Genomic DNA, 15,604 nt, shown 5'->3' with positions numbered 1-15,604 from the left:
AAGGAATGGTATTTCCATCAATTCGAGTACAGGCAACCAGACTTGAATTACAGTAATCCAAAAGTGCGAGCCGAGATGGAAGTTAGTGCAATTATCGAATCAAAAGATGGATCTCTAATTGAATTTGTCGAGTTTCATGATTTTATATTTTCCAGGACGTTATTCGATTTTGGCTACGTAAAGGCGTAGATGGTTTTCGTATTGATGCCGTTCCTCATCTCTACGAGAGAGATGACCTTCGTGATGAACCCAGAAGTTCCGATCCAAGCGCTACGACTCGTGATTACAATTACTTGGATCATATTTATACCAAAGATGATCCTCGAACCTATGAACTTGTAAAAAGCTGGAGAAAGGTTCTTGATGATTATTCCGATGCCAATAACGAAGATGAGAAGGTATCAATTCTTACGAAAGATCATTAAAATTTCTTTCAGTATGTTAATCCTTTTTTGGATATTTTTTAGGTGATAATGACCGAAGCTTATTCTTCTCTAGAAAATACTATGAAATATTACGAGTACGGTTCTCACATACCATTCAATTTCAAACTGATTACCGACGTGAATCAGAATTCGAGCGCTTCTGATTTTAAGAGAATCATTGAAGAGTGGATGACTCACATGCCAAGCACTGCAAGTGCCAATTGGGTGGTAAGTCGTCGGTCCTCGGTAAATTAACTATTATTAATCGGTAGTAATTATTTTATAATTAATATTTATTATGTCCAGTTAGGAAATCACGATCGAAGTCGTACTGCATCACGTTATCCAAAAAGGAATTTTCAAATGACTATGCTACCAATGATCTTACCGGGCGTAGCCGTAACTTATTATGGAGAAGAAATCGGAATGGTTGACAAGAGTGACATATCTTGGGAGGACACGCAAGATCCGCAGGCTTGTAATGCAGGAAAGGATAAGTATCAAAGCCGATCTCGCGATCCAAATCGCACACCTTTCCAATGGGACAGTAGTAAAAATGCGGGTGATTAGATGAATGAATACTAAGAGTGTTTTTAATTTTATCAAAGTATCACATAAAGACGTTTTACGAATTTATTGATCTCTAGGATTCAGCAAAGGTAATCGAACGTGGCTTCCGGTTCATGAAAATTATAAATTATTGAATTTGGAAAATCAAAAGAGCAGCATACAGCAAACACTTTATAATGCATATCGATCTTTGATTCAATTGCGCAATTCGTCCCGAGCCCTTCAGGAAGGAAAACTGAAAATTAAGGTGCTGAAATTGCAAACACATTTTTGTAACAACTGTGAAATATTAGCAATCAGTCGAGAAGTTCCCGGAGAGACAGTATCTCTTTTTATGAGTTTTTCTCCAGTGATTAGCCTTCTCGTTGACTTGAAAAAACACATGACACTTTACAAGAATACTTATGTCGAAGTCTGCCCCTTTTCTCCCAAGAGGTAATAATTTTTTTGTTGACTCTATTGATATTCGTAAAAAATGAAAATGTATTAATTTCAAACCATATATTTTTATTTTCAGGCATGTACCGCCTTTCTTGCAAGTAGTCCTTCCACCTTGGCAGGGCTTTGTCGTATCATCTAGAAATTAGATTCATATTCGACAAATTACAATAGGATTTGGAAATATAGTGGAAGATTTTGCATAAATTCTAGTAATTTTCATGATGCAATTTTATTTAATATTCTTTTAATTTTGTAATCGAAAATGGATTCCATTCACCTTCCGCTTGAAGCATGTGTGAATGCAATGCCTAATATAGATAAAATGTGATTTTTTTTAATATCTATATTTTGTTGAATTTAGAGAATATTAAGAAATATAGGTAGCAATGGAAAATATGCATTTAATTAAATTTCATGTAAATTTCCTGTAAAAAGAAAGAAAAGAATAAAATTTCAAAATACATTTAATTAATATCATAAATTATTTTTTATATCTTAATGGTTAGTTTAACTGGTATAATAAATGTAATTATTTCAATGTTACTGCTCTTTGCATAATTTTTTTTATTATGCTATATCTATATCATATTTAATGCTATATCCATTTTGCTGTGTCGATATTGATTGTTATTCCATGCAATTAATATACTTCTGTAAACATATTACTATCACGATGATATATGTTTTTATAAAGATACAATGTGACTTTAACTAAACATTTTCATTTATCAAATCTTCAATTTTAATCTCTTGGAATACAATCTTGTAATGACGTAATGGTATAATTGCTTTGCAACTAAATTGGTTAATTTATATAAATACGCGTTGATAATCTCTCTATCCGAATTTTTTTCTGGAATCTGTTATATCTTTGTTTGTCTTTAAATAATAAAGTTCGTGCTTTTGTTTCTACACTTTTATAAATTCTATAATATCCATTATAGTTTATCATTCGTTCAATAATAGTAATTTTTTATTCTACAGGATAATTAAGTTAGAATTAGAAATAGCGAATTGCATTAATTTTGTCTATAAGTATTTAAACATGAAATATTCTGATACAATTCTTATATTCTAGATACTAGTAAAATGTAAGATATTTACAATGTGTTGTTCAGGAATATTATCAGGATTCTTTTAAACAAGAAAAGATATCCGATAAAACAATTAATAATTTTTTATAGAACTTTTTTTCTTCCCGGTGGGACTTCACATTTCCGGTGGGATTTAAAAAAGATTCGATATACATATGTGATAGTAAATTTTTTTATACAACAGAAAAATTTCCATTTCTTGGAATAAATACTACGCCAATCTTTTTCCTGATAAAATTCAGCATGTATCAATAAGAAAGTAATGAGGTCTTATTAATAGTGTAAACTTAGAGAGATAACGTATCATAAATTTTTATATTTTAGGATTATATTTATATGAAACATTACGGGTATACTGCACAACAGATGCGAAGATGTTTCGCACGGTTTGCTTTTGTTCACTCTTGCTCGCTACTGGTCTCGTCCATGGCGAGATCAAAAACAAGGGATGGTGGAGGAACGCCGTATTTTATCAAATTTATCCACGGAGTTTCATGGATTCCAATGATGATGGAGTTGGCGATCTAAAAGGTAAGCATCATTTCGATTTCATTTCATTGCCGTTGAAATTTCCAATAATTTTACTTGTCTAACACTAATGTGCTGGTAACGAAAAAGGTATTACATCGAAATTGGAACATTTTGTCGATGCTGGAGTTCAAGGAATATGGCTTTCACCTATTTATGCGAGTCCAATGGTAGATTTTGGTTACGACATATCAGATTTCAAAGCCATACATCCAGAGTTTGGTACCATGCAGGATTTCGAGACATTGGTAGCAAAATCGAAGAAACTTGGATTAAAAGTGAGGAGATTTCCGTCTTTAATTGTTTTCATAAACTCCTTTCAGTTCATCTCATGGCCGTTTCCTCGATCCCATTTTTGGTTTAATTTCGCAGGTAATTCTTGATCTCGTACCAAATCATACATCCGATAAGCACGAATGGTTCCAAAAGTACCTCGCCGGGGAGGAAAAATATAAGGATTATTATATTTGGAGAAAGGGCCGAAAGGATGATGGAGTGACACCACCGAACAATTGGATCAGCTTGTTTAGTGGTCCTGCATGGACGTACAATGCAACCTTGAAGGAATGGTATTTCCATCAATTCGAGTACAGGCAACCAGACTTGAATTACAGTCATCCAGAAGTGCGAGCCGAGATGGAAGTTAGTGCGATTATCGAATCGAAAGATGGATCTCTATTTGAATTTGTCGAATTTCATGATTTTATATTTTCTAGGACGTCATTCGATTTTGGCTACGTAAAGGCGTAGACGGTTTTCGAATAGACGCCGTTCCTCATCTTTTTGAAATAGAAGATTTCCGTGATGAACCCAGAAGTTCGGATCCAAGCGCTACCGATCGTGATTACACTTACTTGGACCACATTTACACTAAAGATGATCCTCGAACCTACGAACTTGTAAAAAGCTGGAGAAAGGTTCTTGATGATTATTCCGATGCCAACAACGAGGATGAGAAGGTATCGATTCTTACGAAATGTCATTAAAATTTCTTTCAGTTTGTTAATCCTTTTTCGGATATTCTTTAGGTGATGATGACCGAAGCTTATACTTCTCTAGAAAATACTACGAAATATTACGATTACGGTTCTCACATACCATTTAATTTCAAACTGATTACCGACGTGAATCACAATTCGAGCGCGACCGATTTTAAGAGAATCATCGAGACATGGATGGCTCACACTCCAAGTACTGGAAGTGCCAATTGGGTGGTAAGTTGTTGGTCTTCGGTAAAGTAATTATTATTAATGGTTGTCAACAATTATTTCGTAATTATAATTCTTTGCTTTCAGTTGGGAAATCACGATCGAAGTCGTACTGCCTCACGTTATCCAAAAAGGGCTGTTCAGATGACTATGTTACCAATGATTTTGCCTGGCGTTGCCGTCACTTATTACGGAGAAGAAATCGGAATGGTTGACAAGAGTGACATATCTTGGGAGGACACGCAGGATCCGCAGGCTTGTAATGCAGGAAAGGATAAGTATCAAAGCCGATCTCGCGATCCAAATCGCACACCTTTCCAATGGGACAATAGTAAAAATGCTGGTAAATAGACAAATGAACACTAAAAATATCAACATGTCAATATTATCAAAATGTTATATGAAAAATTATTATGTATTTATTGATTGGCAGGATTCAGTAAAGGTAATCGTACGTGGCTTCCTGTTCATGAAAGTTATGAACTATTGAATTTGGAAAATCAGAAGAATATCGTAGGTCCGTCAGTTTATAAGGTATATCGATCTTTGATTCAATTGCGTAACTCATCGCGTGCTCTTCAAGAAGGTAATTTGAGACTGGATGTGGTAAAATTCAATACTCATTTTTGTTACAACTGCGAAATGTTAGTTATTAATCGAGAAATCCCTGGAGAATCAGTAACTTTCTTTATGAGTTTCTCTCCAGTGTTAGATATTTTCGTAGAGTTGAACAAATATATGACACTGTACAATGAGACATATGTCGAAGCTGATGGCTATTATGAGGAGAGGTAATAATGCTTTCTTTACGACATTGACACTCGTAGAAAAAAGAACGTGATTTAATTTAAATCATATATTTCTGTTTCCAGACATAAACCATATTGGAACAATTTAAACCTTCCACCATTCGAAGGAGCAGTCGTATCATCTAGGAATTAGATTCGTTTTCGATAAATTGCAGTAGGATTTGAAGATATAATGGAAAATTCTGCATAACTACGGGTAACTTGAATGACTTAAACTTATTTAATATTCTCTTAATATTATAAACAAAATTGAAAATCTGTCTATTAAATCCTTTTACGGATCTTCCATCTAAATTTCATAATTTTTATTTATACATTTTTATCTCCATTATACCGAGATAACGAATACACTGGAATACTACGAAGTCTTATTTCTTAAATATATTATTTGATGAATATTTATTACGTTTGTTCTTTATTGAAACATTTTCTTTCAAGATTCACTTTTTTTTAATTTTGAAAAACAATTTATAAATTGAAACGATATAGATACACTAGGTATATCTAGGAATTTTTATTTTTAGTGATAAGATTCTTTACCACCAGTTGATATATTATCGACTGTTATTCAATAAAGATTAAAAATTCCACTCGATGTCCCTAGTAGTTTCTCTACGTGCTGGTAAACGAAGACCATTGTATTATTGATCGCTAGAAACGCATGCGCATGGCTTAATAGGATCATATGTGGGAAGCGTAACGCGAGCTGTATTGAAAGAAACGTAAGCAGCTGCAACACTTAGCGTGGCGCAAATCAACGGAGCTTTTTGTTCGAAAGTTACTTTAACGATTTGTCATATTTCATTGACAAAACAGTTAATTTCTGAAATTTAATCCATTGATATATTCCGTACAGTACTTTTGTTTAAAATCGCGCTTTTAAACGCGAATAAGACATAGACTAACGTTGATTTAAATATTTACGTAAGTCCGTCAAAGTGTTTCTTGGTGCGTTTTTAAACGAAACTCGAAGATGTGATCGAGTTTTATCGATTACGATTATTTGTATAAGGTGTTAAGAAAAGATAAAAGTGTCACGTTGAAAGTATAAATATTAATAATAAAGGGTATGTACATTATATTTTTTCTTGACATTACATATGTTATCGAGAGCACAGTTTTTATGTTACTATAATCGTCTTTATGTTTTATTTCATATTAATATCGATTGCGTTAGGCAAGAGAATCATTTTAAAAAAAAAGATAAACAAATGTATAAAAGACTAGACTATAATAGAAAAGAAAAGAAAAAAAAAAAGAAACCAAAAACCTGAAATACGTTTTGCGACGACCCGCATGATGAAAAGAATGTTATATACATGGATAGAGCTGCATTGCGGTTATTTGTGTTTTCCGACGATGCGTTTAGTTACATATAATCTTTGACTACGAGTCAATGCACTTTACTTTACCGGTATCTTATCGCATGACTTCTTTATTTATTGCTAGCTTTAATCGATCATTTGATCATATTGCAGTCTTTCATTGTTCTGAATCAGAACTAAGGAAGCACGGAATACCAAGGTTTTTTTTCCAAATGATTAACATTTTTGTTTCAAATCATTTGTTATATTTTTTTACATTAATTGACCAGTAATTATTGTTTATCTTTACCATTTTACACACAATGAGGCAAATATTCCAAGGACATTGTGTTGTAAAATATAATGTTAGCCTTATCGTATACCTATGATAAATGATTTCAAGGGAAAAGAAAATAGACGTTTTTTCGATTGTCAATATGTTTTTCATGATCAATAGACATATGCTTCTTTCATACTAATTCGAACATTTGCATTATTCTTGGTAACGAGCGCTACTCTACTAATTTAAATATCTTATCGCTTCAAATGTTCGATGTATGAATGCAGGTAAAATCAATAATTTAAAGTTTAAGTGCCATTCCATGTATTTGTTCTTTTCTCATTTTCTTTCTTTTTCTCTTTCTCTCTCTCTCTCTCTCTCTCTCTCTCTCTCTCTCTTTCTCTCTCTTTCTCTCTCTTTCTCTCTCCTATATAGTAGTTCCTTATTAAGATATATAATTTAATTTTTCCTAAATAGAATTAAAAATGAATATCATTCGGTTAAAATCGTATAACATTTTCGACGATAACTCATTAATAACGTTATCGCGGAAGGATATCCGCGGTGATTATAATATATATCCGTGAATGATTTCATAAAGCCAGATCGCGTCTGGTTGATTTGATGAATTTTTAAATTAAAAATTTCACATTGCATAATTATTTACATAATTTTATTATATGAAAGATCGTTTTACTCTCTTCTCTCTCTCTCTCTCTCTCTCTCTCTCTCTCTCTCTCTCTCTCTCTCTCTCTCTCTCTCTCTCTCTCTCTCTCTCTCTCTCTCTCTCTCTCTCTCTTTCTCTCCCTCTTTTTTGTGGCAAATATTACTGAGATTAATATAAATATGATAGAAAGAAAAATTGTCAAACGATAAGATTCTATAATTTTATGATAACATTGATCATTCCTGTTAACAATACTGTGTACAATAATAAAAAATAAAAAGAATTTATATTCATTCGGTAATTACATTTGCAAATTCAAAGGCAAAATATCGGGAAAGAAAATTTCGATATTATTAACTTTTTATTAAGGATATTTCAATAATGCAAATAATAATATACTTACCTATATTCTGGGCCTAGATATATCTACTTACGTACTTCGAAGTAGTTATACTTAATTCACTAGTCGACTTTGAACAAATACGCTTAAGAATGTTCGTAATATGATGTTCGGTATCTAAGTTTGTTTTATTGATAAATCGATCGATATTCAACATACTCCTCGTACGCAATATTTCATATTCCTTACATATTGTAAATGCATGACAAGCTGTTTTCATTAAATCTATTGTCCTATAGAATGGTCTTTGAGATTTTTCATTAAATCATGAATTTTATATTCTTATGTCACATATTCTACTATTCATACTGGAGTTGACGACATTAAAAATTCCTTTCATTCAAATTTTCCGGATTATCTATGGATATGCGTAGGTTTAAACTCGTGAATGTATTCCCATAGACAACCAAGTGAGATGACCTATATACCTATATACATATATTAACGAGTACAATGCGCATTTATATTTATTTTATTTTTTACCTTATTGTTTTTTTATATATTTAATCATCTTTCTACTGGTATAAAATGTGTTTGAATACCGAATGATATCGATGATAAGATATTTTAAAATGGTTCTTCGCGCTTAAAGTTCTCTTAAAGAACAGTTGTGAAATGTGTATGGATCATCTAAATCAGTCGTTTTTTTTTAATTATAAATTTTTTCTTATTACTGAATACAAACATCATTTAATGATAAATACATGAACTAAATAAACAATATCATATAATGACAAAAAATTTGTAAATGAAATTCGTTTCTATCCGTGTTGGAAACATTTTTAAAAAATTAGGTACAACCGATATAATTTTTTGATGAATTTATAATAATTAAATACGATGCGTTTTGAAATATCTTAGATTTTGACAATTCTTCCTTTCTATTTTCACTTCTTTATAAAAAATTTATTTAAATAATTTTGCGTTAGAAGATATGGTGGACGTTACAACAGCTTTGCCATCCTCGGCAGGAGACTCTTTAATTGGTCGAACTCGAGGAGCTCTCAGAACTGTAAGATCCGCTTTAGGAGGTAGCGGCGAATACCTTCAAGGCTTAGGGAATAGAATAGGATCAGCATTGAGTAATAGTTTAGAAGAGAATGAGTTGACAACACCGTCCTCGACTCCCTCGTCACCCCCCCATCAACCAGTGAAAGAAGAGGAGCACTTGGCGCGTAGAAAATTGAGACTTCCAAGGCGAGTCGAGAACTTTTCTCTTCTTTGCCCTTTTTAGTACTTATTCTCAATGAGAAAGTATACGAATAAATATAAGCTAGCCAAACTTGAGCTACCTAAGATAATATTTCAACGAAAACAAATAAATCATATTTTTATCTTACAAAAGTTTGTAGATATCAAAATAATTTAATATTAGATTTACCGCAATTAATTTTGTATCTTTTAATTTTTCTTAAAACCCGTCATAACGATGTGTAGATTAAAAAATGCAGTATTTTTTTCATTATAACATTACTTCGTAGCATTACATTAATCAATGCCAATAATAAATTATTTAACAATTATATTATTATTTTTAAATAATTATTTTTCCGCAATAATGCTTACTGTTGTTACGTCTCGAAGCACGTTTATATCCGTTTAAGTTGTCACAATAGAGATAAATGAACCGGAACAATATTGGAATATTCATTTTTAGATTCGGTGCAGGCTTGTCATATGAGGATTACGAAGCAATGGCGAGGCATAAATTGGAGCGACAAGGTAGTGCCAGCTTGTCGAGAATTTCGAGAAAGTATCCACGTGGAATGACGTATGAGGAGATAGCTTCATCAAGATCAACCTCGCGTAAGAGACGAGAAGAGAAATCTAACGAGTACGAGGACAACAGTCCAGACAGAGATAGCCAAGAGAGTATAGAACCACTTCAGGAAAAGGACATCAAAGCTACCGGACCTGATCCTTATGAGAAATTGAATTATAAAGCAGGTAAATAAATAAATCAATAATATATAGTACCATTCAAATAATTTTCCTATGACAAAATATGTACTATGATATATTCTTCATTCTTTGAGGACAATAATAATAAACTCTATATCTTATTTTTTCTTTCTTTTCCAATAAAGCAAGGGCCCCGACCCGCTATCAGACGGTCATTTTTCGGTTAGGTAAATAGACGTTAGTGTGCCACCCCTTTTTTGTGTAACGCCACGCCAGGTTTTTCTTACGTGGAAAATCTCACCGCGTCTTTGTTAACGTTACGTAGGTGCAATTAGTGAGATCGTAGTTTCCCCCTTTCCACTTCCCCGATATTTCATGTTTCTTTAATAAAAGACTCTACACTGTTACTCGCTTATCTATGTGCTTCTCAGCACTTGACTTTTCCCTTCGTGTCTTTGTGTACTTGTCGTCTGGTGCTTCCTCTAAAAAGAGAAATGTCTTTGAGGGAGAAAGAAAAAGAAGAAGAACGAGAAGAAGGAGAGGAAGAAGAAATAAAGATAATTCGTAACATCAGGAAAAGTTAATGTTTCGGATAAGTTATCGTAGAAAATTTGTACGCCATAATAATTACCTAAGGTCACGCTGGTAGGTAGAAGGTGGCCAAGGAAAGCAGTAAAAAAAAATACGTAGTGTTGTAATGTAACCCCGTAACAAAAATGTGCTAGTTAAAATGCACATCTAGTTAGCCGTATTGAATTATAATACGTGTATTAGCACCGTCTGAACGTCCTTATCTTTTTTTAGTTATACCCTATAGAGATCGTGTTCTCGTCTTGTCGTTTTATTGCGGGATTCGCTAGACTGGATTTATTATCGTAATTGATACGAACAGACCTTGCGACTCGACTAGCCGTATAAACGCTTTCGACGTGCATTCTAAACAATAATGGATTGCTCATATACAAGGGTGATGGTTAGTAGAATATTATTTCAGATATGCCTTGTAGCAGCGATTCGACCAGCGATCAGGATGGTTACGGCCCGAGCACCAGTTTAGATTCGAACATGGATGGACGTAGATTTTGGCAAAGATCAGGTAAATATATTAGATATAAAGGTACGATTTTAGGAAATTTAATCTTTTTTGTTCAGCATTTTAATCATCGATGTTATTTTCTCAGGTTCCTCTAGTTCCGTTCAATCTTGGGCATCTAGTTTATCAGCTGACAGTCAATCGGAAGAGGCGGCTGCTGATTTTATGAAAACTTTTGTCCCTTTGCTTTTCGAGGCTCCGAATACCATAGATCAAGAACAAAAGGCCAATTTCGGTCAAATGGTCCTTGTACGTAAAATATTTCCATACGTATACATTGTACATATATAAGACATATTATCGCTTAGTAATCATTATATACATATAAATATGTATAATATTATACATGTATATATTTGTATATGGTAGATATGTACGTTTGACAAATAGAAGATTTTGTGACGATGATGAAACGTTTTAGATTTTACTAAAAAAGAAAAAAAGAATGGAGCAGTCTATCTATTTACTTCTTTTTGAGTTTATTCTCGTCTAATTACGTTCAGTCTATTAGTTATTTATTTATAAATAATTCTATGTATATAGACATCGATAATATCGTTATTAATGAAACGAATAAATTTGTAGACGGAATCCGGTAGGATATGGTTCTCCAGAGTGGTTAATGCGAGAAGAGCACGTGCGTGCGTAACAGAAGCTTCATTTTACTCGCTCGCTCAACATTTCGCCGTGGCACTTTTCGAATGCCACGAAGCTGACGATTTTGCACCAGCCAAAAATCTAATGAACATGTGTTTTACCTTTTATCATGAGGGTTAGTATTCGTGAATGAAGTGAATCGATATTACGAAAGTTTCATCGTTGTTTTATTTTCAATTAGTCGAGGTACCAGGCTTGGAACCATATCGAGAATATCTCTACACGCATTTACGCGTTCAACCAATCTGGACATCAATGAGGTTTTGGACTGCAGCTTTTTTCGATGCCGTGCAATGTGAAAGAGCCTTAAGGCCGGTACCATCAAGGCCAAAGTCTCTCGATCAGGAAGCGATTGCGACAGAAGACAGAAAATTTCAAGCTAATATAGTCTTCGGACAATTAGGGTATGTATTAAAAGTCGATCAGTATCGAAAAAGTTTTCGATCATTGTATTTTATTACGTTCTTTTAGTACCTTTACCTGTAACATGCACGCCTTCGGTCTATCCCGTGCCCTTTGTTTGGAGTTTCTCAGAAAACAGTGCGTGATTGCAAATTTAACAAGAGGTAAACACAGTCTAACATTGTACCTCTTTTCATTGTATATCTTTTTATTATTAACTGATATTTTTTATATACTTACGTTATATTTTTCAATTAATGAAATTTGATGTGATATATTTTAAAATATCTCTTTCATTGCAGATCAAGAAAAAATGCTACGCGATAATATAGAAAGGATGTATAATGAAACCGAACCATGGCGGTAGTTTCATTTCTTATGATAATTTTATGAATTTTTACTTATCAAATTATCATATAGAATGATGAGAAAACGACACTGTATAAATCTGTAATCGTCGATGAAACAAGGGTGCGAATTGCGATATCGTCAATTAAAATTTAAAAATATATCTAAAAAGTGGATTCCACGTGATATCTTGATATCGAATACAGTGAGAGGTATTGTCAATTTTTCATGTGAATAAGGGTAAAAGCGATTGTGATGAAAGTATTCGAGATATTATGTATTATAACGGTGATTCATAAAGCTAAAAATGAAACGTGTGTTCAAAAATTTACCATAGCAAATGCAATTGTATTAACGTTCGTGATATACGACGACGAATCTTTGATTGTACACTTTGAATGTTATGCAATTTATGATAAAGCACAAATTTCATTTTTACCTTGACAATACTTATTAATTAATATGCATATAAATAATAATTATATGCATTTTAAATAATAATTATACAAAAAAAAAAACAATCATTTCGTTTTCTCCAAACGGCATAAATATACTAATAGAGTCAGGCTTAATAATGACAATAAAATTTGAGGTTCTAATCTCGGTTACTCGTCAATATTCGTATTGTTTGATAAAATTCGTATTGTTATTTATAAACGAAATGATTCATCTCGTAATAAATTTACAAAAATATATGAAACTGAAATAATCATGGGAAGTACATACGATTGCTATTAGTTGACGTAGTAATTAGAGGATTGTTGTATTATATATACTTAATGGAATAATATGTTTTTAAACATTACATGTAACATATAACAGGCATTTTCAAAAAGAGATCAGGAATATGAGGTCAGAAAGGGACGAAAATATTTTAAAACCAATTTACTCCGCTAATGTTAAAGCTAAATTTTATTTTCAAAATAGTGACAATGTAAATACGATGTTATACGAAAACTTATGTATTTAAAGACATATCATCAAATCGTGATCATTTATAGACACATAATTCATTGTCAGAATGATACGAGATATTTACGACGAATAAGAATTTTTCGTTTGGATGAAGATTTCTACATATTTGTGTTGTATTGCACCATACGAATTATCGTATCATTTACCATACTCGTGTATCGTTGGATCGGATGAATACGTCCTTTTAATTGTGTTGCATTATTTGATCCTTGCGCAACTCATTCAAACTCTTTTTCAAGGCAAATCGGTTTGTAGCAGTCGTCGTGACATTTTTCCCGGATGTCGTGGTTGATCTAATCATTGGACTACTGGACCTCAAAGACTTCATTATATCCATATTATTTAAAACTCCTTTAGGGATAGAATATTTCTTATCCATTTTATCTATTATTTTTGGACTTTTTTTAGGCGAATTTTTATTAAAATCGGTGTCACGTTCAATCGTCTCGTTTCGATCAATAATAATTTTCGAATTCCAAGATTTGTTTTTTTCTCTCATTGGAATTTTATTCGCAGAACGATCCGATTCATTTGCCTTAACATTGTCGAGCATAGAATCATTCGATAATGTAGTCATTTTCGAATCCCAGGATTTATTTTTTTCTTTCATTGGAATTTTATTCATAGAACGATCCGATTCATTCGCCTTAATATTGTCGATCATAGAATCATTCGATAATGTAGTCATGGAATCAGAATTTTCCGATAAACGATCGAGTTTTGAATTACTTTGATCTCTCTTCGAATCTTTCATCGTATTTATTGTTTTACGAGTTTCCTCTATCTTTTTCGTTGGATCAGAGGAAGTTTTCGAATTATTGAGATAACTGAAATCGTAATCGAATACTGTCCTAGGACTACGAATTCTCTTTAGACTTTCCTCTATCAGATAAGCCAACTCGAAATTTTCATTCTTCATGACCAACGATTCGTCCAAAAAAGATCTATCAGTACTTAAAATCATCGGATTATCTTGTGTTAATACTTTTCCCTTGGTTTTATTTTTAGGTCGAGATTTGTTTTTAATTTGTTGACCAATCGAAGCCCCGTCGTTCGATTTTATTATCGATGCAGTACTTTTACTATGTACATTCTTTTTCGAATCACCGAATTTACCTTTCCCCGTTATATCCATAGTCATATTAGTATTTTTCGCGGTGATAACAGATTTTTTATTTCGTTGCATTGTACTATTTTTTTGAGTGACCGTCATCGAATCAGAAAATGATTCACGAACGTCGTGCTTCGATTCTATTTTCCGTACATTCGATTTTTCTTTTTTTACATCCTTTGCATTTTGAGTTTTATTTACTTTCGCGTTATTGACCTTCTTGATGTTTGTATTTATTTTCTTGTCCATTTGAATCGTTTTAGCGGAGTCATCGATCTTATTATTTCTAAATGATTTCGTTAAATTTGTCTCTGCATTTTTCTGAGTAATTTGCAAGGGTGTTACAGTCTCGCTGCTCATAGACGAACTTGATGCTTTGGATACAGTTTTTAATGGTCCGCTTATGGATTTAGTCAGTCGATGCTGCATTTTCAAATTTTCATATTTGGTCGTTGATCCTGGTATCTATGAAAGTATTGAAATCATAAAATCCATATATTGTATAATATATACGGTTGTTATCACTCGCCTAATAAAAATTGTCCATACTTTATTTAGTCCGGCAGAAATCGCCATTTGTTTTTCTTTGAAAGCTTGTTTCCAACCATAAGCCATAGCGTATTCTCTTTCCTCTCTACGAATATTAAACCTCTTGTGCCTTCTATATAAAGCTTCCCAGATAAAATTATCGCTAAAGACCTGATCGTTAATAAGTCATTGAAAATTTCCTTTCGCGAATCGCATCGATTACTTACTACGTTCGCAATGCGTGACAAAGAAGATAAATTGACGATATCTTTAAACTTTAGAAATTCAACGATTTTACTGATCGAAGATCGTGGTAACGTCAAAAGCGTATTCCTTTTTCCTTCTGCGATACTTTTAACGTAATTTACGACGTGCTCACCTGTCTCGTTGTAAAGAAAAAAAAAAAAAAAAAAAGAAAAAAAAGTAAAAAAAGCAGCATGAAATTGTATTTAATAAAGAAAGATTGTTTTTCTTGAATTATCAATGAAAAAAAATCATTTTGGTTAGACTCCTAAATATGGATTTGAATCATACCGAAAGATCGACTTATATCTTCCTGCAAAGATTTGTCCTGATCGAATTCAAAAAACTTGGTGCAACGAGAAATCGGCGTCTTGTGAGGTCCGTGAGATATTTTCCAGATATAGAGTATCACCTAAGGGGAAGAAGTAAAACGAAAACAAAATGAGAGGTTATATAGCTGAGAAAATCTTTGAAGATCATCGCTGACACCTCGTTTTGAAGAATTTTAAGGCCATAGTAGTCTCTGCTAGGTGGTGGTGCCACCGAATATTTTTCCAAATATTCAACCTTACCAATCATACTCGGCTTCTCCGTGTTCTCGAGGCTTCTACATCGATCC

General features: G+C 32.8%; 3 protein-coding genes across 6 annotated transcripts in view; all 3 read left to right on the top strand.

The window, feature by feature from the left end:
- LOC122632363 (maltase 1-like) overlaps window positions 1-1,904 on the top strand; it is a 2,388-nt gene extending 484 nt beyond the window's left edge. The window contains exons 3-8 of the mRNA XM_043819072.1: window positions 4-81; window positions 156-398; window positions 468-653; window positions 732-987; window positions 1,073-1,430; window positions 1,513-1,904. Coding sequence (XP_043675007.1) covers window positions 4-81; window positions 156-398; window positions 468-653; window positions 732-987; window positions 1,073-1,430; window positions 1,513-1,582 — 1,191 coding nt within the window. The 3' untranslated portion in view covers window positions 1,583-1,904. The remainder of the gene's footprint in view (window positions 1-3; window positions 82-155; window positions 399-467; window positions 654-731; window positions 988-1,072; window positions 1,431-1,512) is intronic.
- Window positions 1,905-2,873: 969 nt separating this feature from the next.
- LOC122632593 (maltase 1-like) lies at window positions 2,874-5,477 on the top strand. The gene is made up of 8 exons (XM_043819566.1): window positions 2,874-3,061; window positions 3,149-3,336; window positions 3,431-3,700; window positions 3,775-4,017; window positions 4,087-4,272; window positions 4,354-4,609; window positions 4,700-5,057; window positions 5,139-5,477. The coding sequence occupies exons 1-8, from the start codon at window positions 2,905-2,907 to the stop codon at window positions 5,206-5,208; spliced, it is 1,728 nt and encodes a 575-aa protein (XP_043675501.1). The 5' UTR covers window positions 2,874-2,904; the 3' UTR covers window positions 5,209-5,477.
- A 106-nt stretch (window positions 5,478-5,583) lies between these two features.
- LOC122632594 (uncharacterized protein KIAA0513) lies at window positions 5,584-14,767 on the top strand. 4 transcript variants are annotated; one of them, XM_043819569.1, is made up of 10 exons: window positions 5,584-6,142; window positions 8,659-8,923; window positions 9,384-9,673; window positions 9,814-9,855; window positions 10,623-10,724; window positions 10,810-10,970; window positions 11,307-11,493; window positions 11,560-11,782; window positions 11,850-11,944; window positions 12,083-14,767. In XM_043819569.1, the coding sequence occupies exons 2-10, from the start codon at window positions 8,661-8,663 to the stop codon at window positions 12,145-12,147; spliced, it is 1,428 nt and encodes a 475-aa protein (XP_043675504.1). In that variant the 5' UTR covers window positions 5,584-6,142; window positions 8,659-8,660; the 3' UTR covers window positions 12,148-14,767. The 4 variants fall into 4 exon arrangements, with proteins under 4 accessions (XP_043675504.1, XP_043675503.1, XP_043675505.1 ...); XM_043819568.1 differs by having other exon boundaries at window positions 8,656-8,923; XM_043819570.1 differs by lacking the exon at window positions 9,814-9,855 and having other exon boundaries at window positions 8,656-8,923.
- Window positions 14,768-15,604: the final 837 nt, after the last annotated feature.

Source organism: Vespula pensylvanica, chromosome 10 (genome assembly GCF_014466175.1).
Source record: "Vespula pensylvanica isolate Volc-1 chromosome 10, ASM1446617v1, whole genome shotgun sequence".
Classification (NCBI taxonomy): domain Eukaryota; kingdom Metazoa; phylum Arthropoda; class Insecta; order Hymenoptera; family Vespidae; genus Vespula; species Vespula pensylvanica.
This window is presented reverse-complemented; position numbering and strand designations above follow the sequence as displayed.